General features: G+C 51.6%; 1 protein-coding gene across 4 annotated transcripts; it reads right to left on the bottom strand.

The window, feature by feature from the left end:
* Positions 1-307: 307 nt before the first annotated feature.
* Positions 308-25831, bottom strand: A4GALT (alpha 1,4-galactosyltransferase (P1PK blood group)). Of its 4 annotated transcripts, none has more exons than XM_081248084.1 (3): positions 25735-25831; positions 3836-3938; positions 308-2347 (listed from the first exon to the last, which is right to left on the bottom strand). In XM_081248084.1, the coding sequence occupies exon 3, from the start codon at positions 2240-2242 to the stop codon at positions 1094-1096; it is 1149 nt and encodes a 382-aa protein (XP_081104210.1). In that variant the 5' UTR covers positions 2243-2347; positions 3836-3938; positions 25735-25831; the 3' UTR covers positions 308-1093. The 4 variants fall into 4 exon arrangements, with proteins under 4 accessions (XP_081104210.1, XP_081104212.1, XP_081104211.1 ...); XM_081248086.1 differs by having other exon boundaries at positions 308-2201; XM_081248085.1 differs by lacking the exon at positions 3836-3938 and having other exon boundaries at positions 25735-25830.
* Positions 25832-25871: the final 40 nt, after the last annotated feature.

The following is a 25871-nucleotide window of genomic DNA, read 5'->3' as shown; positions in this document are numbered from 1 at the left end:
GAACAGATTCAGGCTCATTATGGGGTGGGGGTGGGCATGGGGCCTGACTAAAGCTGTCTGTGAGCCTTGAAAAGTGAGGCGGGAAGGAGGCTTCTCCCATTCCCCACCGCAGTCGCTCTCCCGCACCGCGGCTGTGAGCCTGCCCAGTGGCCAGGTCCCCGGGCCCCCCGACCTAGGCAGGCTATGTGACCTCATGCACATCCCCACCACCACCACCGCCAGCCCCAGCTGCCTCCTCAGCTGCAGGGTGGGGCTAACAGTGCGAATGAATGTGTATCATCAAGCAAAAAGCACTAGATGTTGGTGAGTCACCTTTATTTTATTTATTATTCTAACTTTTATTGTGTTTATTGCGGGTAGGGGAGGGGGTGTTTCCTTTAAAATGCTCTTCCTGAGCCACAAGAACTCGAGGGCCCCTGCCCGTGAGTGGGCAGCTGGCACATGTCACTCCTGCAACATTTCTGGTAAGAAGGATGAGGTGGGCAGGCAGGCCCTCCCCCAGAGAGCTCCCCAGGCCAGCTCTGCCGGCCTCGGCCCCCCCGAAAAGAAACCCAAACCCCAGAAGCACCACCCCGCCCCCTTGGGCTCACGAAGCTGGGTGTGCATCCTGGCTACCCTACAAGCGGCCTCCTCTCCGTTCTTCCCAGCCCCTTTCCTTGGGCTTCTCTGTGCTCCCCTCGTGGGCACTTCAGCTCCAGCCGGCCTGCTTCCCGCGCGGCCTTGGAAGATGCTTTCATACTTGCCGGGCTCGCCTGTTGTCTGCAAGACCCAGGATGCTCACCCAGTGCACTCCAGCTGATTCTGGCTGGGCACCCTTCCCCCACCACTGGTCGCCTCTACCCTGTGACAGTGCACTGGCCTAGGCAGTAGAGGCGACCAGTCCCACCAGCCTCCCGCTAGCTTGAAGGGAGCAGGTCCCGGGGCCCGCAGCACGCCTTCCATACGTAACAGCTCTTGGGCCGACAGTTCCCCGCCCTCCCCACTGCCTGCCCCAGATCCCGCGCTGCAGCAGCTCCAGTCTCCCCAGGAAGGGTGGCCGAGCCCTTTCCTTCAGGACGCCAGGCGCAGGGAGGGAGCCAGGCAGGCAGGCCCCTCACAAGTAAAGCTTCATGGCCTTGTGCGTCGTGGGGCAGTAGCGGGCGTGGAGCTGGGCCAGCAGTGCCCTGGACGTGGCCTTGAAGCGCGTGCCCTGACTCTTCTTGTTCCACACGTGGACAGCGTAGGTGGCATTGAGCAGCCGGGACAGCTCCTCGGGGCTGACGTCTTCGAAGTACTTCTTCCAGTTCTGCCAGGGGATGGGGTAGAACGCCTCGTAGGGCAGGGTGGTGACGCCGCGGCAGGCGTGGCTCTCGCCCAGGCTGCGGATGGAGCACCACTTCTTGAAGACCCGCGTGAGCAGCTGCGGGCCCTGGTGGCCCCAGATCCAGCCGTTGTAGTGGGCCACGAAGTCACGCATGCACAGCGCCATGAACTCGTGGTGGCGCTCGAAGGCCAGGAAGGCGCCGTTGAGGACGTAGCGGGACTGGGTGCCCAGTGCGTTGGTCAGGTTCCCCAGGTTCTTGAGGACGATGAAGTCCGTGTCCAGGTAGATGCCCCCAAACTTCCACATGAGCGCAATCCTGGAGGCATCGGAGAGCACGGGCAGCACGTAGGGCTCCCACCGCCGCTGCAGGGCCGTGTACCAGGCTGCCAGGGGCGTGTCCCGAAACAGCTCCTCTAGGTCCAGTGGGAGCATCTGGACGTTGGGGAAGCAGCCCAGAAGCGAGAGGCCCAGGTGCCGGGGCAGGGAGGCGTTCCCGCCGGGCAGCCCCTTCATCAGGACCGCCACCCGGGACTCAGGCTGGGCCCTGGCTGCTGACTCCACGGAGCACATGAACAGGAAGTTGGGGTCCGTCCGGTCAGAAGTCTCCAGGAAGAAGATGCTGCCGGGAGGTGGGGTGCCGGAGGGTGGTGTGGGGGGGGCCAAGCGCGGGCAGGGTATGTCAGCAGGCAGGTTAGAGAACTGCCCTTGGCCCCCGGGCTCACCCACGATGTGCCAGTACACCACGATGGAGACCAAACACGTGAGCTCGAAGCCGATGATGAACAGGGTGCAGACCCACTGCCTCTGGGCACCCCGGAGCAGCCGCGGCAGGCAGTCGGCGGGCCTGGACGTCATCTCCCCAGATGACATCAGGAGTCTCCAGCAGAAACTGGCTGGTCTGTAAGAGACGAGCACCGCATTCGGGCAGGCTGCTGGCATCCCTGGCCCAAGAAAGACACTGCCTTCAAACACCAGCCACAGCCGACGCCGGCTTCCAGAGCCCACAGGCCTGCCAGGTGGTCAGAGCCCCATCTCCGTCCTCATCTGTAAAATGGGGGCGGCAGGCCATGGACTGAGGTCTGAGCGGGGTCCCTTTCACTCTGTGACATACCTGTGAGCTCCCCAAGGGCTGGGCCAGCACCACCTACGACGTGCGGCCAACATGGGCCCGGGGCAGGGTCTGGCCTCTCTGCCTGGCAAGGCCTGTCCCCTTTGAACTACCAGGCTGGTAGTCTATGATCTGAGGCCCAATGCATGCACCTCTCGGTCCCATTCAGTTCCACCAGCCGGGCCTGGAGCTGGTCCAAGAGGGAGAACTGCCAGCAGCCACAGGGACTTTTAGCAGGAGGCTTGGGGCTCTGGGGGGCCTGGGTGCTGGCAGCCAAGCTCGCTCAGGAACAGGCTGGATGGACTCTAGGCACGTGGGCATGCTGGCCGGGTCCCGAAGGCCTTGGGCAAGACATGATGGGGTCTCCTGGGCCCCTGGCTTCCCCAGCCCCTGCCTAGAGGGAAAGGGACAGGGAGGTTGTGCTATATATAGTCTGTGACTTGACTAGTACTGTTGCCCTTGGACTCTCATTCTCTCCTGATGCCCAGGCTGCTGCTGGCCAGCAGCAGGAACATTCTTGGGTGCCCTGCAGGAGGTTGGGAGGAACAAGAGAGGCTTGCGGTGGGACTGTGTGAATGCCTGGGACATGAGGGGCCCCAGGTCTGCGTGAACCAGCAGCAAGACAGCAATACTGGAGCAAGGGTTATATTCATTCATTCAGTAAATACTGACTGTCCACCATGCACATGTCAGGCAACCTTCTCAGCATTTCACACATATTAACTCATTAAACACTAGCAGCCACCCTGTGGTGAGGAAACTGAGGCACGGAAGTTCGGTAACTCATGCAGACTCCTCTGGCCAGCAAGTGGCAGGGCGGGGTTTGAACCCAGGCCACCTGGCTCCAAAGTCTGTGTTCTCTCCACTGCGCTATCCTGCCTGGCAGACAGAGCTTGCAACTGCGTGAATGTGCCTGGCGCTTGGGGACTTGGTACACACTGACCTGGACAGTGCTCACTATTTTTTTTTTTTTGCGGTACGCGGGCCTCTCACTGCTGTGGCCTCTCCCGTTGCGGAGCACAGGCTCCGGACGCGCAGGCTCAGCGGCCATGGCTCACGGGCCCAGCCGCTCCACGGCGTGTGGGATCCTCCCGGACCGGGGCATGAACCCGTGTCCCCTGCATCGGCAGGCGGACTCTCAACCACTGCACCACCAGGGAAGCCCAGTGCTCACTATTAAGAGAGCCCTGGCCACCCTTTACTGTAACCCCAGGGGACAGCTGCATAGTTTCCCCTTTAGAGGCCAGGAAGCTTGGGTGCAAAGCGGTGGGGGACTGGGTGCAGCCTGGGGGCCAACGGGGGCCGGAGTCAACCCCTCCCAGGACAGAGGTGTCTTGTGGCCCGAGGGTGGTGCCAGGAGCCTGTGACTTGCTCCCCAAGGCTGAGGCAGGGAACCGTGACCACGTCATGGGCTGGAAACTGACCAGTCTGGCAGGCCTCCTGGAGACATGCCCTGGCTCAGCAGCCAACCTCCTCTGCCAACAAGAACTCGGTCCTTCCACATGCTCTCCATGCCCGCAAATCCATCTGCAAAAGATGGCGGGAGACAAAGTGAGGCCGGGCAGGCTGGGCCTGGGGCTCCTTTGTTCATTGATTCCTCCACTCTCTGGGCCCCTCGGCCCCTTAGGGAACATGCTTGTGAGAAGAGAAGAGTTAGGTGCAGCCCTGCCCTGGAGGAGCGCTCAGCCTAAGGGGAGACCATTTGGAGAGAGACAAGGACAATAAACTAGATGATGGCTGAATGGAGCAAAGGGGCCAGCAGAGCGGGAGAAGGTGGCTTCCTGGGGGAGGTGACACCTGACGAGAAGGGAATTAGCCAGATGGGCCTCCATGAGCGCTGTGGGGGCCTGCACACCTCTCTCCCCAAGACCCGGCTCAGTGCCTGGGACACAGCAGCCACACGGCAAACGGACTCGCTGTCTGATTCACTCACTCAGCAGCCAGAGGGCCGCTTTAAAAACACAAGTCTGGGGCTTCCCTGGTGGTGCAGTGGTTGAGAGTCCGCCTGCCGATGCAGGGGACACAGGTTCGTGCCCCGGGCTGGGAGGATCCCACATGCCGCGGAGCGGCCGGGCCTGTGAGCCATGGCCGCTGAGCCTGCGCGGAGACTGTGCTCCACAACGGGAGAGGCCGCAGCGGTGAGAGGCCCGCGTACGGCAAAAAGAAAACAAACAAAAAACCCCACAAGTCCGGCCAGGTTGCTCCTCTGCTCAGACCCTGAGTCATGTGGAAGGCCCAGCCCATGAGGTGCTGCATGTCCCCATACCCTGACCTCACACCCGCTTCTCTCCCCATCACCGCCTGGCCTCCTTGCTCTTTCTCAAACCCATCCCCTGCTGTCCTAGGGCCTCCGCACCTGCCGTTCCCTCTGCTTGGAACGCTCTTCCTGCAGGTGTTCACACGGCTCATTCCTTCACCTCCCTTTGGTCTTCACTCAAGAATCATCTTCCCACGGGCCCTCCCCAGCCCCTCCAAGACTCCAGCTCCCCCACCACTTCATAGCCTCCCCCTTTAGTTTATTCTCCCTGGTACTTACGCTAACATACTGTACGTTTTTGTACTTGTTTGTTTGGGTTATTTATTTAGAACATAACCTTATGAGGACGGTTATTTTTTTGTGTTTGGTGTGTTTTGTTTAGCCTCCAGTATAGTGCCTGGGTCTTGGTATGTAGTAAATAAATACTGAGTGAGTGTCTCAGCGTGTGGACCAAGTGAGTGAGCGGATCTACGAGTGATCAGTGAATTAATGAATGAAAAAATGAATGAGTTAGCGAATCAGTGAGTCATGAAATGAGCCAGTGAGCATGTGAGTGAGGAAACTGCGGGTCACAGGGAGGGTGAGCTGCCTGGGATCCCCCAGCCGGGGTCGTGAGTGGAAGAGCCATGATGTAAACCAAGAACCTTGTGTTCCCCTGGCCCTTGTTCTCCCCTGCAGGGAGAGAGGCTATTTTGGTCCTGAGTATTTTTAATCCACTATGAACCACACCGATGAGCGCACAGACAGGCAGATGGAGCGAGGCCGTGGTTGCTTGGCGGCCCGCAGCCCAGGAGTGACCTGGCTCTGCCACGGTGTGGGCAGTAGGAGGCTGTCAGGGAGGCGGGAGCCCTGGCCGACCGTGGTTGAGGGGGACAGACGCCAGCAGCACCGTATTTGGTGCTGGAGCCCAAGACCCGGGAATAGAAACTGTGTATGGGGCTAAGTTGGCCGCAGCCCAATACCCGTGTGACCTCAGGCCCAAAGCATTCTCCAGGTCCCCTAGATGGGCCTCCCAGCTGCAGCCCGAGTCCTGGCCTTTGTCAGTCGAGCCTGGCGTGTTCCTGCCACCTCCTGTCTCCCTGCCTACCGCTTGTAGCCCTGCACTGGGGAGGTATTCCCAGCTAGCACAGAACTGTGGTCACATCTCTGCTCTAAGCCCTTCTGTGGTTTGTCATCAAGATCCCCTGTGATCCATCTCAGGTTGGAAGCAAGGGCATGGCTGGTGGAGACAAAGGGCTAAAGGTGTGACCAGAGCCCTGTTGACATGGCCCTCGGCACCAGCTCTGTGGGTCCCACTTTGGGAGCACTGGCCTCGGGGGCCAGGCTCAGGCGCCTAGAAAAGGCTCCCGTACTGGTCACTCATCACCCCTTCATGGCTTGCACCCACCTCTGCCCCACAGCAGGGGCGCTCCACCCCTGACCCTAGGTGGGCTCCTGTGTCCAGCCCAGGGCAGGAGAAAAGGTTGTAAGTCACATGTAACTGGGGTTCCCAGGGGAGATGGGGAGGCTGTCTGCTGGTTTTGCTTGCCCAGCATCCAGTCCCACTTCTTTTTTTTTGATGTGGACCATTTTTAAAGTCTTTACTGAATTTGTTACAATATTGCTTCTGTTTCATGTTTCGGTTTTTTGGCCGGGAGGCATGTGGGATCTTAGCTCCCCGACCAGGGATCGAACCCGCACCCCCTGCCTTGGAAGGCAAAGTCTTAACCACTGGACCGCCTGGGAAGTCCTCATTCCCACTTCCGATAACAGCACCCCAATTTCCTTTGGGGAACCACCCCTGCCCCACAGATTCCACTCCCAACTCGGGTGGCTCCGTGATTCAGGTCTGGCTACTGCCTGTGTCGTGTTCCTCCAGCCACAGTGACTGGCCCCACCCTCTACCTTCAGAGATTAGAAGGTGCCATGCATGCTGGTGACCTGCTCACCGGGAGAGGACACGCACAGACCCAAGCAAACACAAGACAGAAGCCCTCTGGCAGGTACCGCGTTTAGGAGCCACGAACTATCCCAAACTAGAGACAACCTGCCGAACCTCTCATGCTAGAGGGGGTGAAATTGAGGCTCAGATACACTCAAACCCACACAGAATCACAGCCAAGGCAGGACTAGAACTCAGCTCTCACACCAGCACCCAAGCGACTAAATATCAGGGTTGTGAATTCCCCAGTGTTTTCCTCCCATGGGCCCTGGGGGCTGGGAACCAGCTCTGGATGTGGCCTCCGGGGATGCAGGCAACTGCCTGTCCTCTACTTCTGGGACAGGTCACTTAATGCCAGGGGCCTCAGTTTCCTCACCCGTGGAAGGGGAGCGCAGTGACTGCCCTAGGTACTGCGTGCATTTCTACCTGCACTTGGACCTTGCTGGTTCTGCTGTTGGTTGGGGGGCGGGGGGCGGTTTGGAAACCAAAGTCTGTGGGCAGATATGCATTGGAAGGGCAGAGGAGGCACTGCCGGAGGGTCCTTCTCTTCCTGGAGACCCACAGGATGGAGGAGATAGCAGCTGATGGGACCCTGTCCCTGAAATGGAGGGCCGACCCCAACCTGAGAGGAAAGGAGAGCCTCAAAGCAGATGATCACAGCTTCTGAAGATTTCTCCAATCAGCAATCGTGCCCTAACCCCACTCCGTCTCGTCCTCTCTTCCTGCTTTCTGTCCTGGTCTCTCTCTCGGTCTCTCCCACCTCTTCCTCTCCCTGCTGCCCCTCCAGGTCTGTCTGTCTGTCTGTCCATCTCTCCCTCCATCTCTCTCCCTCTCAGCCAACCCTGGGATGCCTTTTTTTGGTCCCTGATCCCACGACCCCACATCGGGGACAGGGTTGCAATGGAAAGACACAGAGAGAGACAGGGGCCAGAGACCAGGTTGACAGGACCGAAAGGACCTGGAGGGGCAGCTGCCTCTCCCCTCGCCCCAAATAAGCTGCTCCCCGAGCGAGGGACATGAAGGCCCCAGCTGGCACCTGTGCCCCATGCCAAGCAGAAGAAAGAGGATTAATTATGAACTGGGAGGTGTGGGGCTGGGGACCCAGGGGGGATGCAGGGGGTGACAGAGGAGACAGGGCCGTCTGCTGCATCCTTCTGCTTGATGAAGAAGCATCTCATGGGGTCAAGAGGCCCCGGCCCGGCTTTAGCTGGGGTCAGCGTGTTTCTCAGTTCAGCCTGACCACCAGTGAGGGGTGCAGCTATTATTCCAGCTAATCGCAGCCCCCGCTCCCCTGTTTAACTTTCAGAAAATTTAGGTGACTTGTCCAAGGGACCATAGCTAGTGGCACTGAGGTTGGAGTCTGCTTCCAGGTCTACCCAACCCTGCTGAATTTGCTGTGTGACCTTAGGCAAATCACTTTCCCTTTCTGGGCCTCAGATTCCTTCTGCACAATGAGGAGGGGAGAACAAAGATAACCAAACATTCTAACTGTGGGGACACAGGGCATGTGCTGATCAACTTCCTTGATAAGTTAACATTTTGATAAGATACCCGAGGCTATACACTGAGGTATCCAGGGGAAGGTCACTGGGCCAGGAAATGGAGCATAGAATTCAAACCCAGGTCCCTCCTGACAGCTTCTGTTCTGCCACTAATTGCCTATGTGACCTTGGGCCTGTGCCTGCCCCATATCCTTTTCATCCACAAAGCTGAGGGGGCTTGGACTCTTTGGTCTTAGAACTCAGACCCTCCTGGGTGTGAAAAATCAATACTTAGAGCTTCCAACCCCTACTTGAAGGGTCTGCTGTCCTGTCTACCCCCGCTCTTTCAGGGCATAAATAAATGATTTCTGCTCAAGAATTAAGAGTGACAATTACTGAGGGAAGGGATGTGGGAACAGATGTATATGTATGACTGATTCACTTTGTTATAAAGCAGAAACTAATAAAAAAAAAAAAGAGTGACAATTACTAGACGTCAGTGATCCTTGTAAAAGTGGCTGTTTTGGGGCTTCCCTGGTGGCGCAGTGGTTGGGAATCCACCTGCCAATGCAGGGGACACGGGTTCGAGCCCTGGTCCAGGAAGATCCCACATGCCGCGGAGCAGCTAAGCCCGTGTGCCACAACTACTGAGCCTGTGCTCTAGAGCCTGAAAGCCACAACTACTGAGCCTGCGTGCCACAACTACTGAAGCCTGTACACCTAGAGCCTGTGCTCCGCAACAAGAGAAGCCACTGCAATGGGAAGCCCACGCACCGCAGCAAAGAGTAGCCCCCGCTCGTGGCAGCTAGAGAGGGCCCGCGTGCAGCAGCAAGGACCCAATGCAGCCAAAAATAAAAATAAAATAAAATAAATATTTATATTAAAAAAAAAAGTGGCTGTTTTCAGAGTAGAGGTTGTAAAATGTTCCACCTCCAAAGCCTGTAAGGTATTCCAAAGCCAGAAATCAAGCAGGCAATTGCTTGCTCTTTGGGGGATATTACAAACAGAAAAATTAGAGAGGCAGAGACCTCTTTTTCCGATAGGAATAAGGCAGATTCTTAGTTCTGAATCTTCCCTCTTCTACTGATGTCAGACAGAGCGACAGGGCAAAGAAAAAATAAAACACAAGCTACAGCATTAGGGAAATCAGGAGCAGGAAAAACCCCTAAACTCCAAGTTACATGTAAGTGTGGCACAAAGTGCCTGAGGCCAGCAGATACAGCAGTGAGCGGGGGTGGGGTGGGGGGTGGGTGGGCAGGGGGCACCCAGTAGTGCAAGACTGCAGAAATCAACACTTCTAAAAGGAAGATGGGGACTTCCCTGGTGGTCCAGTGGCTAAGAATCCGAGCTCCCAACGCAGGGGGCCTGGGTTCCATCCCTGGTCAGGGAACTAGATCCCACATGCCGCAGCTAAGGATCCCGTGTGCTGCAACTAAGACCCGGCTCAGCCAAATAAGTAGATAAATAAACAAAAGGAAGATGAATAAGATAGGAGCTGGGGGCTCAATGAACCAGGGGGGGGGTTCAAGGTTGGAGGCAGTGGCCTCTTTTTTTTAAATAATGGCAGTTTTATTTTATTTTTTATTTTATTATTATTTTTGGCCATGCCATGCTGCATGTGGCATCTTAGTTACCAGACCAGGGATTGAACCCATGCCCCCTGCAGTGTAAGTACAGAGTCTTAACCACTGGACCGCCAGGGAAGTCCCCAGCAGTAGCCTCTTGAATCGGGTTGGGTTCTGAGAGGCAACAGAAGAGTGGATGCAGACAAAGGCCATATTTTAAAGGAACAATCCATTCATGTAAAAAGAGAGGAGGGAGTCTTTCAGCAGAGAAATCTAGAGAACAATCCTGGCCTCTCTCCCAATTTCCACCAAAACCTCCTTTTAGTTGCTGGTCCAGGAAAATTCAACTAATTCAAATAGAGAGAAAAAAAAATTGTTAAAGGCATAAACACAACATCCATACAAATATGCTACGTGAGTGAAGAGGGAAAGGAACATTGATGTTCCCTCATGTATAAAGAAGATTCACTATAAAAATACTGCCACAAAACAAATAAAAATTCGAATCCAAAATTGCAGCATGATTTAAAACAGTCAAAACAAAAACCTTGAGAAAGAGTAATTCCAGCTTGAAGAAAGACCAGAAAGCAGAAATACAAGAACTGGAGAAGAAATGGACAGAAAGAGTGATGGCAAGATATGAGGATGTGGACTTCCCTGGTGGCGCAGTGGTTGAGAATCCGCCTGCCAATGCAGGGGACACAGGTTCAAGCCCTGGTCCTGGAAGATCCCACATGCCACAGAGCAACTAAGCCCATGCACCACAATTACTGAGCCCTCGTGCCCCAACTACTGAAGCCCACGTGCCTAGACCCTGCGCTCCACAACAAGAGAAGCCACCACAATGAGAAGCCCACGCGCCGCAACGAAGAGTAGCCCCTGCTCACCGCAGCTAGAGAAAACCTGCGCACAGCAACGAAGACCCAGCGCAGCCAAAAAAAATAAATAAGCAAATAAAAATTAAAAAAAGATATGAGGATGATAGGTGAGAACTGATAGACATGCTACATAAATAGTTGCATGTGTGCAGCAAATTCAAGTTTTGCTTTTTGTAATGTCCTAGAATTTCTTTTCCTTTTAATATTTTCTACCCACAGTTGGTTGAAACTGTGAGTGTGGAACCCACAGATACGGAGGGCTGAGGGTACAGCCAAGCTGTTCTTTAATACAAAGGTTAGAGGGACTTCCCTGGTGGCGCAGTGGTTAAGACTCTGTACTGACATTGCAGGGGGCATGGGTTCGATCCCTGGTCAGGGAACTAGATCCCACATGCATGCCTCAACTAAGAGTTCGCATGCCACAACTAAGGAGCCAGCGAGCCGCAACTAAGGAACCCACCTGCTGCAACTAAGACTCAGCCACTATGGAGAACAGTATGGACGTTCCTTAAAAAACTAAAAATAGGGCTTCCCTGGTGGCGCAGTGGTTGGGGGTCCGCCTGCTGATGCAGGGGACACGGGTTCGTGCCCCGGTCTGGGAAGATCCCACATGCCGCGGAGCGGCTGGGCCCGTGAGCCATGGCCACTGAGCCTGCGCGTCCGGAGCCTGTACTCCGCAATGGGAGAGGCCACGACAGTGGGAGGCCCACGTACCGTTAAAAAATAAAAATAAAAAAAATAAAAATAGAACTACCCTACGACCCAGCAATCTCACTACTGGGCATATACCCTGAGAAAACCACAATTCAAAAAGAGTCATGTACCACAATGTTCATTGCAGCACTATTTACAATAGCCAGGACATGGAAGCAACCTAAGTGTCCATCGACAGATGAATGGATAAAGATGTGGCACGTATATACAATGGAATATTACTCAGCCATAAAAAGAAACAAAATTGAGTTATTTGTAGTGAGGTGGATGGACCTAGAGTCTGTCATACAGAGTGAAGTAAGTCAGAAAGAAAAACAAATACCGTATGCTGACACATATATATGGAATCTAAAAAAAAAAAAAATGGTTCTGATGAACCTAGGGGCAGGACAGGAATAAAGATGCAGACATAGAGAATGGACTTGAGGACACGGGGAGGGAGAAGGGTAAGCTGGGACGAAGTAAGAGAGTAACATTGAAATATATGCACTACCAAAGGTAAAAAAATAGCTAGTGGGAAGCAGCTGCATAGCACAGGGAGATCAGCTTGGTGCTTTGTGACCCCCTAGAGGGGTGGGATAAAAAGGGCAGAAGGGAGACACAAGAGGGAGGGAATATGAGGATATATGTATGCATATAGCTGATTCACTTTGTTTTACAGCAGAAACTAACAGAACATTGTAAAGCAATTATACTCCAATAAAGATGTTAAACAAATAGTAAAATAAAATAAAGGTTACACACACATCAAAATATAAGGACTTAGGGGCTTCCCTGGTGGCGCAGTGGTTGGGAGTCTGCCTGCCGATGCAGGGGACACGGGTTCGTGCCCTGGTCCGGGAGGATCACACATGCCGTAGAGCGGCTAGGCCCGTGAGCCACGGCCGCTGAGCCTGCAGGCAATAATGTATTATGAGGAAAACGGAGGAATAAGCACAGCCAACCAAATGGTGACTGGAATAACTTTAGTTAACAGGACTGAATATATTTAACTTCAGCTCCCTGCTCCACACCCCCCTCTAAAAAAGAGATGGTAGGAATGAGGATGACATAATGGAATGACAATGTTCTCTAGTCAGGCAATGTAAAAATGATACAACTAAAAAAATGGGTAGGGCAGACAGAAAGAAGGTAGAAAGTAGAACAAGCTCAGTGGTTGCCTTATCTTTAACTGCTAGGGGTAAAAGCTAAAGTAGTAAAAGTTTAAGCAAGTTTTTTTTTTTTTGCTGTACCGGGCCCTCTCACTGCTGTGGCCTCTCCCATCGCGGAGCACAGGCTCCGGACACGCAGAGGATTTTGGTAGCCATGGGGGTCCTAGAACCAGTTCCCTGCATGGCTACCAAGGGACAACCATATATGAATCTTTGGCCCACACTTAGCATCAAGTGTGGGTGATACAGCACCTCTTAAAAGAGTGCTTCACTCTTGTCTCCAGAATTTTCTTCTGAGCTGTGGACACCTCTTCAGGTTGTCATGTCACTGCATGTGCAGGAAGTGGCAACTATCATGAACACCACCTGACTGAGAGCTTCCAGAGGCACTGGGATGGAAACAATAGATGCCTTACTCACTCAATACAGTGTCAGCTGAAACACGGTAGTGACAAGAGAAAGGAGAGGATGAAGAAACAAGTTAAATTTAATGTTGTTCATAGAAGACAAATAATAGATACTATTTAAAGAAAGAAGGAAATAAGAGTTTGTTTTTTGTTTTTTTTTTATCTTTTGGCTGCATCGGGTCTTAGTTGCGGCACGTGGGATCTTTTGTTCCGGCAGTCAGGCTCTTTGCAACGCGCAGGCTTCTCTCTAGTTGTGGCACGTGGGCTCCAGAGAATATGAGCTCCGTAGTTGTGGCACGTGGGCTCTCTAGTTGTGGTGTGCAGGCTCCGTAGTTGCGGGGCATGGGCTTAGTTGCCCCGCGGCATGTGGGATCCCTGACCATGGATTGAACCCACGTCCCCTGCATTGGAAGGCGGATTCTTAACCACTGGACCACCAGGGAAGTCCCTAAGAGTATTATATAAAGGATAAATATAAATGCAGCCACTAGAACAAAAATACAAGCTTTCCTAAATATCAGACTATTTTTTTTTAAATCAAAGAAAACAGACCACACAGTCAAAGAATAAAGAATATAGCCCTCCCACATGCACAAAGACACATATATACATATGCACACAGCACGGGAGAAAAGATAACAGACATCAGTCACATCAATAAATATAAATAGATTTAACTCACTTATCTTTACAAAGAAAAAGAGTTTTAGTTTAGATCTCAAGCAAAACCAAACTCTATCCTGTACTTGAGAGACAAACACCAAAAAACGTGATTTAGAAGGTTAAAAGTAAAAGAATGAGCAAAGGTTTAAAGACACATACAAACAAAAACAAAGCTGGGGCCATAATCTTAGTATCTGACAATGGGAGTTAAAGCCAAACATCACTGAATGAGACAAAGAAGGGCCATTTATAATGCTAAAGTGGTATAATTCACAATGCACCAAAAACACTGCAGCAATTTTCAGGAAGAAGAAACTACAGGGATATCAGAATAACTAGATTGAAACACACTAATAACAGACTTTAATTCACCTCTCTCAGCCCAAGAAACACAAATAAGAATTCAGAAGACCTACAAAATAATCAGAAGGTACTACTCTGTATCAAACTCTCAATTCACTTTCTTTTCAAGAGCTGATGCAACATTTATGAAAATTGAAAACCTTAGCAACACCCATAAACATAAAAAATGCAGACATTTTATAATCACAAGGCAGTATGACTAGAAATTAATTTAAAAGTCAGGAAATTAAAAAAAAAACCCTCTCTTGGACAATTCTTGAGTCAAAAGGGAAAACACAAACTGAATTTATAGGATTTCTAGAAAACAACCATAATCAAAATATCATGAATCTGAATCTATACGATACAGCTGCAGAAATAATCAAAAGAATATTTACAGCCTCCAATACATGTGACAAGTAGAACAGGACAGTTTAAAAGAGAGAAAGAAAACACCAGGCTAAAAATGTTAGAAAAAGAACCACAAAATAAACAGAAAGAATAAGGAAAGAAAGATTACAGTAGAAAAAGTTAGGAAGCAGATAAACAGTAGAACTAAGAAATAGGGCCAAAAACTGGCTCTTCGGAAAAAATTCAATAAAATATATAAATCACCATTAACCTAATTAAGGAAAACAGAAAGTGAAAGGGATGAGGAGAGCACCCAATGCAAACTAAGACATGCCAAATGGGAGAGTAACCAAAGAAGCAGAGGAAAACTTGTTTTAAATCATAAGACAGGGGGCTTCCCTGGTGGCGCAGTGGTTGAGAGTCCGCCTGCCAATGCAGAGGACACGGGTTCGTGCCCCGGTCTGGGAAGATCCCACATCCCGTGGAGCGGCTGGGCCCGTGAGCCATGGCCACTGAGCCTGCGTGTCCGGAGTGTGTGCTCCGCAACGGGAGAGGCCATAACAGTGAGAGGCCCGCGTACCGCAAAAAAAAAAAAAAAAAAAAAAAAAATCATAAGATAGTACTTTGCAAATAAAATTTAAAACCGGAAAAAAATAATTTCTAGACAAATGTAATAAATCAAGCCTGTTCCTGGAACAGATAGTCTAGACAGGCCAACTTTCACATAAGAAATAGAATTATACAAGATCATTAAGAAACAAAAGCAACAGGGCAAGACATTTTTAGAGAGGAATTTTACAAACTTAAATAACAGAAAATTCCAATGCTTTTAAATGCGTTAAATAGCAAAATATATGAAGGAACACTTAAAAAAAAATTTAAGTATAACATAGACACCAAAACCTCACAAAGATTGCACGGGATACCCTACTGACCGATATTGCTTATGAATATTATTGTAAAAATCCTAAGACAAGCAAATAGAATTCAGCAGCACAGCAAAAGAATGAAACATCAAAACCAAGTGTGGGGTCTTCCCCGGTGGTGCAGTGGTTAAGAATCTGCCTTTCAGTGCAGGGAACATGGGTTCGAGCCCTGGTCTGGGAAGATCCCACATTCCGTGGAGCAACTAAGCCCGTGTGCCACAACTACTGAGTCTGCGCTCTAGAGCCCGCGAGCCACTGCTACTGAGCCCGCGTACTGCAACTACCAAAGCCCATGTGCCTAGAGCCCGTGCTCTGAAACAAGAGAAGCCACCGTAATGAGAAGCCCGCACACCACAATGAAGAGTAGCCCCCGCTCGCCACAACTAGAGAAAGCCGGCACACAGCAATGAAGACCCAACACAGCCAAAAATAAATACAATAAATAAATTTATAAAAACAAAACAAAACCAAGTGGGGTTTATTCTTGGAATGCAAGGGTGGTTCCATATTAGGATATCATTAATATAATTCATCCTATTCCATAGATATAAGGAGAAAAATCATACTGTCATCCCCAGAAATGGTAAAAAAAATTTGATAAAATTTCCAACACTCTTTCTGGATAAATTAGGAATCAATGGATACTTCCTTAACAAAGTTGTATATATCACCATCAAAGCCAAGAGCCAGCTTCATAGGGGAGTGTGAGTACTCAGCTTCACACATGAGGGAACTCCTGTTGAAGACAGGAGAAAAACAAAGATGCCCAGCACCATCACGGACACTGGAGGTTTTCATCAAAGCAATTTGACAAGAGGAAGAAATTAGAGCTATAAAAACTGAATAGGAAAAAAAACAAAAAAAAAAACCTGAAAAGAAAAAGTTGAAACAATTATTATTTTCATATGATACTGCTGTATACCTGGAAAAGTCAAGAGAAACTATTGAAAAACTACTACTAATAAAAGAATACTGTAAGGTGGTAGGAGACACACACACACACACACACACACACACACACAAGCAGACAGAAGCAGAAGATATAATGAAAGAAAAGACTCCCACCTACAGCCACCACGATACTCCGGGTTAAACTTAACAAAAGATGTTCAAAATTTACATGAGCAAAATTGTAAAGCTGCTGACAACACAAAATAAAGTTGAACAAGTGGAAAGTTGCACTATGTTTTTAGATAGAAGATTCAGCTTTATAAAAATGTCGATTTTCTCTAAGCCAATTTATAAATTGCACGTGATTCTGGAATTCAACAAGTTGACTCTAAAGTTCATCTAGAAAAATAAAGAAGCAAGAACCTACAGGAAAACTCTGAGGAGGAGGAACACGTGAGGAAGGACTGGCCTTTTACGAGAGATATTAAAACACAAAGTACCAATAATTAAAACAATATAGTCTTAGCATATGAACAGACAGGGCAATGAAACAAAAGAAATCACAGAAATACTGGGTTGGCCAAAAAGTTCGTTCAGGTTTTCCATAAGATGTTACAGAAAACCCCGAATGAAATTTTGGCCATCCCAATAATACGGTACTTGCATATCCAGTAAAGGCAGTGTTTCCAATCAGTAAAGCAAAAATGGATTTTTTAATACAGGTGTTGGGCAAGCAGAGGAGCCACTAGGGAAAAAGAATCAGATGAATTCATACCTCAGAATGTGCCCTAGGATAAACCCCAAATATAAAATAATAAATGTTTCAAACAAAACATGGGTGAATTCCTTTATAACCTTAGAGTTGGAAAGGTTTTCTTAATTATGTGTGAAATCCAGAAGCCATAAAAAAAAAAAGAATAAACTTGACTCCTTGAAAAAAAAAAACAACAAAACTTCCCAAAACTTTCGCCAAATACCAAGAAAGTCAAAAATACAAGTGACAACTTGGGAATGACTTTTGTGTCCCTCAGATCCCAGAAGTCTAATTTTTCTAAGTTATAAAGAGATCCCACAAATCAAGGAGAAAAAAACCCAACAATCCAAAAGAAAATGAGTCAAGGACAGTTCACACACACACACACACACACACACACACACACACACACACACAATGATGCTTAAACAGGTAAGCAAGACGGGGGAGCTTTTTGTAAGTAAGAGAAATGCAAGTCAGAACACTCAGCATCTCTCACCTGTCAGATGTGCATGAATCCAAACCTTTGACAACACATTTTTCTGGCAAGGCTGTGAGGAAACAGGCCGCCCCCCCTCCCCCGCAGTGTTGGTAGGCAAGCCAAATGGTCCTGCTTCAGGGGCGGAGGGCAAGTGAACAACATCTATCAAAATCCCACATACACGTGGGACTTCCCTGGTGGCGCAGTGGTTAAGAATCCGCCTGCCAATGCAGGGGACACAGGTTCAATCCCTGGTCTGGGAAGATCCCACATGCTGCGGAGCAACTAAGCCCGTGCGCCACAACTACTGAGCCTGTGCTCTAGAGCCCGCGTGCTGCAACTACTGAAGCCCACGTGCCTAGAGCTCGTGCTCCACAACAAAAGAAACCACCACAATGAGAAGCCCGCGCACCGCAACAAAGAGTAGCCCCCACTCGCCGCAACTAGAGAAAGCCCGCATGCAGCAACGAAGACCCAACACAGCCAAAGATAAATAAAATTTAAAAAACAAAATTAAACATACACATACCCTTTCGCCACGCCAACCCAGTCTGTGAATTTATCCTACAGATAAGTGATATTTGTATTGGTCACAGGTTTGTTTGCAACTGCAAATGCTTAGAAACAACCCAAGGTCTTTCTTGAAGGGACTGATTAAATACTCAGTGACACTGATACCATGGAAAACAATGTCTGCTCCCAGAGGGCAGGGACCAAGGCAACTTCTACTCATTAGTTTGGTCCCACATGGCCAGCACAGACCCTAGCACATAATAGGTGCTTAATACATTTTGTTTGTTTGTTGCGGCCTCTCCCATTGCAGAGCACAGGCTCAGCGGCCATGGCTCATGGGCCCAGCCGCTCCGCGGCATGTGGGATCTTCCCGGACCGGGGCACGAACCCGTGTCCCCTGCATCGGCAGGTGGACTCTCAACCACTGCGCCACCAGGGAAGCCCCTTAATACATATTTTTTGAAAGAATGAGTAAATAATCCCTACACTGCCCAGAAAGTCAGGATCAAATGAGATAACCAACCTAGGGGAGTGGCATCTGCAAACTGTAAACCATGAGCGGGTGCAGATTACAACTGTTGGAAAGTGTAATTGGTACATTCTGCCTCTCCATCTGAGGGTACAAAATAAGGTCAGAGGCTGTGTCCCTTAATATTGAAGTACCTGAGTACTCACCTGTCCCAGGAGAGAAAAGGTGACAGTCCCAGCTCAGCGTGGCTAGTAAATGGGGGAGGGGGAGTAGGGTTTGCCTCAGGGATGCCTGCCTCCAAGTCTCGGACCTCCTCTCTTCCCCGAGGCCATCCCTCCCTCCCAGGGTCACTGCTGCTCTGCAGTGAAGCCTGGGCTGAAGGTCAGGCTGCCTGGGGCCAGCTTCTCATGAGCAGGATGGAGTCACTTTCTGCTCAGTTCAGGGAGCTATAAGACACCATGAATCTGGACACTCACACATTTGCTCTCAGGGAAACTGGACTGGGAGGACTGGGGGCTGGGGTGCCACTTTATGCAGAATGGTTAGGGATGACCTCTCCGAAGAGCTGACATTTGTGCAGAGACGAGAGGAAGCGAGGCACATGCTGTATGGATATCTGGGGAAAGCGTGTCCAGGGAGGAAAATCAGTGAGTGCAAAGGCCCCGAGGCATGTGTGCCTGAGGTGCTGCCAGAGTAGCAAGGTGGGAGGATGAGGGCACCAGGAGAGGAGGCCAGAAGGATAAGGGGACACTGGGCCATGGGGGGGCCTTGAGGGAGGACTTGACAGCTTATTGGGAGGGGCTGCCATTGGGAGATTTTGAGGAGGAAAGGGTTATAGTGTGACTCATGCCTTTTTTTTTTTTTTTTTTTTTTGCGGCACCCTGCGGCTTGTGGGATCCTAGCTCCCTGACCAGGGACTGAACCCAGGCCCTCGGCAGTGAGAGCGTGGAGTCCTAACCACTGGACCGCCAGGGAATTCCCTAGTGTGACTTATGTATTAAAGAAATCTTTGGGCTTCCCTGGTGGCGCAGTGGTTGAGAGTCTGCCTGCCGATGCAGGGGACACGGGTTCGTGCCCCGGTCCGGGAAGATCTCACATGCCGCGGATTGGCTGGGCCCGTGAGCCACGGCCGCTGAGCCTGCGCGTCCGGAGCCTGTGCTCTGCAACGGGAGAGGCCACAGCAGTGAGGGGCCCGCGTACAGCAAAAAAAAAAAAAAAAAAAAAAGAAATCTTTAAGATCTGGCTGCTTTTTAAGACTAAACCCCAGGGGACGTGCGGCAACAAGAAAGCAGTTATGGGGCTATTGTGATAATCCAGGGGAGAGGGAGCGTAGACAGGAAAGGAGGGGGAAAGCTTCTCTGAACAGATTCCCCCAGGCTTCTCCCTGCCCCGACAGTGCCGTGGCCACAGCCCAGCTCAGCTCTCCCGGTCTCTCTGTCTCTGTCGTGGGACCCACTACCCCAGCCTCCTCCCTGGCTTCCTGCCTCAGCCCCAAGAAGGTCTACAGACCCCACAATGCTGAGACCTTGTGGGCACTTCCCCTCAGCGCTGCCCCTCTCCAGGCCCACGACCTCCAGACCAGCCAAGCTGGCATCTGCCATTTTGCTCAAACCATCAGGCTCTGGAAATTCCAGGTTTCTGCAACATGCTCTTCCCTCTCCCCAAAATGTCCCTCCACACTCCCCTGCCCAGGAACTTCTGGAGCAGAAGAGGTAGGAAGTTTGCCACTTGCCAAGAACACGCTGCTTGTCAGGCACCCTACCAAGCACCGCTCGTCCTGTGTCTTCATGTCCACCACGGTGGCCCCTTTTACAAACGACAAAACTAAGGTACAGAGGAAAGGGGCTACCCGGCTAGTAAAGGTGGGAGGCAGGATTTGCACCCACCCAGGAGTGTCTGCTCCCCACTCTCAGGCCTTCCTTCCTCGGTCTCTCCTGACCTAGGTGAGTAGAGCCGCCACCTCCAGGAAGCTACCTGGATTTTGGCACAGCTCTCACTGTGGCCCGTGGGCTGGGTCCCCAGTGCTGCACTCACCAGCACACAGTAGGAGTTCGTGGCTACCTTCCAAAGGAGCACTGTGTAAGCAGCACTCACTCCAAACTCTGTGCTTCACCCACAGTCTAGACCACCGGCAGACCTTCAGAGCCCACGGGCAAGTCCTCTGGGGAGGGGCCAGGGTGAATTTGGCCTTGGAGTGAACTGGGATCACAGGAAAGTGGGCAATGAGCCAGATGCAGCCCACCCCACCGGAGACTGTAAATGACATTAAATTAGGGAGGGCCTGGCACATAGCAGATGCACCATAAATGTGTGAAGACTGATTGAGTGGTGAGGGATACAGGAGAGCCATCCTGAGACCCTCAATGCCTTTGAAAATGATGGTAAAACCTTGAAAGGAAAACCAACTCCTCTCTATTGCTCAAACTGGGAATTCCAAGTTTCCAAAACATGCTCTTCCCTCTTCCCAAAATGTCCCTCCACCTTCCCCTACCCGGCAACCTCCTAACCATTATAGGTAAGATGAGGGCCATTTGCCAAGAATCCACCACAATTGCCGTCCCGGTTCTCTTCATACCTTTGGGTACTGCCTCTGTATTTCCACAGCACGCATACACAGACACTTCGCCAACAGTGGGATCACAGCCGGTGGGGCTTCCAGTCTTTCTAGAGTGAGAGTGTGTGTGTGTGTGTGTGTGTGCGCGCACGCGCGCACATGGTAGAGGTGCGGGGGAGGTCCAGTCACCACCCCGCAGTGACACCTCCTGCTTTGCTCTTTATCTTGAAGACTTGAGGTGAGGGCACATGACATGTCAGCATTTTGGTAATACCCTTCCTAGTCCTTTTCTGACGCCTCCACTCACACTGAGCAGTGTTTACACAGAGCTGTGGACAGGAGACGCACAAAAAGTGATCCTATTACACCCACCGTTTTACACCTGGTTTTATTTTTCACTTAAAAATATGCGGGGCCCCTGTCTTCTAAAACTAGATGGTGGTGGTAGTTACATAACCAGACCCACTTCTTAAAACTCATCGAACTGTACGCATGCAATGGTATGTAAATTCTACCTGAATAAAACTGTTTGGAAATATATGCTCTGCCTTCCCATCATGTCAGTAAACACAGCTCCATGCCCTAACTTTCCAGGGCTACATTGTATCTCATCATCTGTATCCCATCTTGACTACTTTGACTACTGGAAATGTGGCTTCTGTCTTTTTGCTTTTATAGACAACTCTGCGGTGAGTTTCTTAGCACTTACATATTTGAACACATCCTTAAATACTTCTATAGGACTGGCTCCTAGAAATGAGCTGCTTGGGTCAAAGGAAATGTAATTTAAGGTTTTAGGTACAGATCATTCACTTGTCTCTGGAAGGGTTTTAAAAAGTCCAAGTTCTCTCTGGTGTCAGGGCGTGCCCACCTTCCTATTCTCTCACTGCAGGAAGGGATGGGCGTGGCTGAGTTAACATTTTTTAAAAGCTCCCTGTCAGGCATGGAGTTATGTGGTTTAATAATAACAAGAGTGTATATTTCCTGAGGGCTTGCCATGCACAGCCAAAGTTTCAAGCGGTTTTCCTTCAGTAACTCGTTTAATCCTCCCAATAGCTGCAGGAGGCAGGTCCTCTTACAATCAACTACAGCTTGAGTTGGAAATGAGGCACAGCTGGGATTCAAACACCCTCTGCCAGGTGAAAGGAGCCAAGTTCACCTGGGGCTGCACCACGGCCAGGAGCTCAGATCTTACTGTGGTAATGAAGAGGTCCTTGAGTCTGAGTCTCAGTTCCCGCATCTGTAAAATGGGGCTGACAGCACAGGATCGCTGAGAGGGTTTTAAAAAGATCAGGTAACAAAGCGTCTGGCTCAGTTCATGGAAGCCTGCCCTCAATTCAGGCCCGTGGGAAGAAGCACTTGAAGACTTCAGACAACTGGGAGGGGAGGGGTGCCTCTCTGGCCTCCGCATCTGTATCTGGGACAATGGCTTCTGTGCCTTCAAATCAAGCCTGCTCACAGAATGTAAAGATCTCTTTTCCCGTTTTCTCACGTTCACCCAGCAACTCAGACTTTGCACAGGTGTGACATCCAGAAGGCTGTGTGCTCCTGCTGGACTTGGCTCCCGCTGGGTGAGCGCATGGGCACAGGGGTGGCTGTGCAGGCACCCACAAGGAAGGGAAGGGGAAGGGGCCCTCCTAGCCCTGTGGCCAACCCTGTGGAGCTGGAAGCTCCTGGACTCACTGGGGTCTTTCCAGAGAGAAGACAAACAGAGGTAGACAGGGGAGGAAGGGACGCTCACTCACCAAGCACCAGACAGAGTAAGATGGGTACCGCTTCCCGATATCTACTAGAGATGGAGGCTCGGAGAGGAAAGCGATTCTCAAGGGCATGTGGTTAGTGCAGGGATAGCCTTCTTTGAACCCAGCCCTGCCATTCATCAGCTGACTGACCCTAAGCAAGGCACTTCCCCTCCCTCTGGGGTTTGTCAGTGGGGGTGATAACACGTGCTACCTCCCAGGGAAGCAGGGAGGACTCAAGGGAATGAGGCGGGCAAACAGCAACAGGGAGCTGGGGACCTTGGGTGCAGAATCCTCTCTCCACTGATGCTTTTTTTACCTCCTTCTCTAGGAAGATCAAAGACGATTCATAAGATGTCCTCCCAGCCCCCTCCCTCACGCCTCCTGTCCTCATCAGCTCAGAAGATCCCTCTGGACCAGTTCCAGACCCCTCCCACCTCCTGCATCCTCTGGGACCTCATTCCACCGACCTGCCCCTCCTTCTCCAGGGGCTGCAGCCACTCCCTCTTCTGGCTCTTTCCCATCAGCTTATAAGTGCAGTCAAGTCTACCTCATTGAAAAGCACATACACAGATAAAGTAAAATAAAAAGTAAAAACGTGCTGCTCAGCAGCAAAAGTAGAAGCCGAATGATAACCTGGGAGAAGATCTTTGCCGCAAAGAGACCAGAAAAGGGGCAAATATCTCATTGATGAACTCAAACAAATGATTAAGAAACACACAAAGATCCTAGATGTTCATACTCTTTGACCCAGTAATTTCATTTCCAGGAAATAACAAGAAATGCACACTCATAGCCCAAGGAAGTAGGCAATGGTACAGTCCCTTTGGAGAGCCTGCTGGCTCTAGGTATAACCATTCTAGAGGTTCATATACAGTGACTAACAAGTAATTCCCTTTCCAGAAAAAAATCTGACAATGTATAAATTTATGTATGAACTCAATGTAACATCTAAAAGAGCCAAATATTTTAAAAAACCCAACAAAACATAAATGTTAAATGAGATCCATTAACTAAATAAGATGTAACAATATCTAAGCACTGAAAAATATAAAAAATAATTTGAGAAAGGTGAGGAATTTGAAATGTTTGTATAAACAAGACACTCAAACAATAGTTATCTCCAAGTGATGTGAATATGGAATTTTTTCCCTACTTCTTTCAGTTAATTCATTCAAGCAAAATGTAGTGAATGCCTACTATGTGTCAGGCTGGGCACTCAGCTTCAGGCAAGCTTCCTCCCTCCAGGAGCTTCCAACCTGGAGAGAAGGGGTAAGGCAACGAAATGCAGATCAATCAATGGGAGTTGAGGGCACACCTAAGAGGTACCTGGCTGGAAGGAAGTGCATTCCAGAGAGCACTGCCTGAGCACAGCTTGGGTAGCCAGGTCAAAGGTGGAGCCATCCCCTCTACCCACCTGGAGGTGCAGCAGCTGCGGGGTGGGGGAGCTGTGGTGGGGAAGAGCCGTTTTCACACGTCAAGCTTCCCTTTTCTCATCCACCCCTTCTTCTGGTCTTGTTAAAAATGTCCCCGGCAGCCACCTTGTCTCACTCTGCCCTGGTACCAACTCAGACCCGAGGGGACCTGCATCCCCTGCTGCCCCGGGTCCTTGAAGATCTGGACCACCATGGCCGCGTGGGTTTGGGAGCTGCTGGCTGGGGCTGATTAGGTAATGTGGTGAGTCACAACTTTCTGATGTTCGAAGTAAGTCACCTTGAAAGGTTGTGCCAACCCTGCACACGCTGGGGACCTGGGACCCTTGCACACACCAGGAGCAAGTCCACTAGCCTAGGCAGCTATAGGGCTTCGATGGATGCAGGGGAGCAAAACACATTTTACAGAATTTCCACTTCGGTGTTTGTCCTCTGATATCTATCGCATGACCCTAGCAGACAAGGAGGGACAGGCACCAGAGGCACTAGAAACATGTTTAGGAGGAAAATGAAGAACTGAGAGGGTTTCCATCTCGACCCTCCTTTCCTTTTTTTCCCGTTTTTATTTGGGCCTGATCTGGGGACTCCCCTAGGGGATCTGGCTGTGGGCACTGAGGGGGTAGTCCCCGCTAGCCTGGGCCCTGCTTTGTCACTCTGAGCAGGATGACTCCTCCTTAATTGGGAGGAGGTAACAAAGGGGAAGTCCTTGGACAGCTGGAGTGGAGGCAGGGGCGGGGGTGGGGGGAGCGCCAGAGCGGGAGCATACCAGGTGCTCCCGGGTGTTTGTTGAAGGAGAGCACAGATCGATTTCAGAGACCCCAAGGGGCCTCCACAGAGCAGTCAATCACTCAGCATTTGGGGGAGACCTTCTGAGAGAGGGGTGGCTTTTAACCCTCTCAGAGCTAGAGGCTCAGCTGAGTTTGACGAGGAGGTGGGAACTTCTACCCGCAGGTGTCAGATGCGGAAACTGAGGCCAGGGGACTCCCCTAGCACGAAGAGGAGTGGACTCTGCGACTGGACCTCCGAGCCAGAGCCTCTCCCAAGCACACCACTGCTCCCACTGGGACTCAATATTTCCCAGCTGGAGAAGAGGGAGGGAGAGAAGGACGCCCGAAAGAGGGAGTGGTCTGAGGATCCGGATCCCTGAGAGCGAGCGCTTAGGCCCGACTTTCCCCGCTTCCCGGATCCGACCCAGGCCGTCCCTCCATCTGGAGAGCACTTCCCCCTTGTCGGCCGTCCAAAGCCTCAACATCCCTAAAGGCCCGGGGGGACGCCTCGCATCCCCCGCAGTCTCCCTCCAGCCGGTTGCTCCCCACCCCTCTCCCCAGCGGCGCCCCCTCCCGGGCCAGGGGCGAGCGCAGCGGGCGGCGAGGCCTCCCGGGGCGATTTCTTGCCCCCAGACAGAGCGGCGCGAGTCGCCCAAGGACGCAGCGCGGGCCGGCGGAGCCCACACTCGGACGCGGGCTTCTCGCCCCCGCGGGCCCTCTCTCCCGCCGAGGGACCCCGGGCCGGGCGGCGCTGCCCGGAGGGCTCCCGGGCGGGGTGCGCCCTCCCTCCGCGGGCCGGGCTCCTGGCCCAGCCGCCGCGCTCAACTTGGGGCGCAGCTGGGATGGAGGCGGCGGCTGGGGGACCAGGGCGCCCAGTCGGTACGCACACAGGGTCCCTCCGGGACAGGTGGCCCGGGCGGGCGGCGGCCGAGCCCTCCCCACCCCTCCGCAGCCCCTGTCCCTTCCCCTTCCTTCTCGGAGCGCTCTTCCCCACCTGTGCACGGGGAGCCCCCAGGTCAGTATCCCGGAACCCGCCCAGCTGCACCCTCCGCAGAGCCCCTCATACCTCCAGCTCCCGCGGCTCCGGGAGGCAGCCAACTGGGCCCAGCGGGCCGGGCGGGCCGGCAGGGGGCCGGCGAGGCGGTGGGAGGGGAGTGCCCCGAGCCCGGCAGGCGGGAGCACCGCCCCTCAGGCCCGGGGCGT

The sequence above is a fragment of the Mesoplodon bidens genome (genome assembly GCF_964165515.1).
Source record: "Mesoplodon bidens genome assembly, chromosome: 11".
In the NCBI taxonomy this organism is placed as follows: domain Eukaryota; kingdom Metazoa; phylum Chordata; class Mammalia; order Artiodactyla; family Ziphiidae; genus Mesoplodon; species Mesoplodon bidens.
Note: the sequence above shows the minus strand (reverse complement) of the source record. Positions and strands in the feature narration are given on the sequence as shown.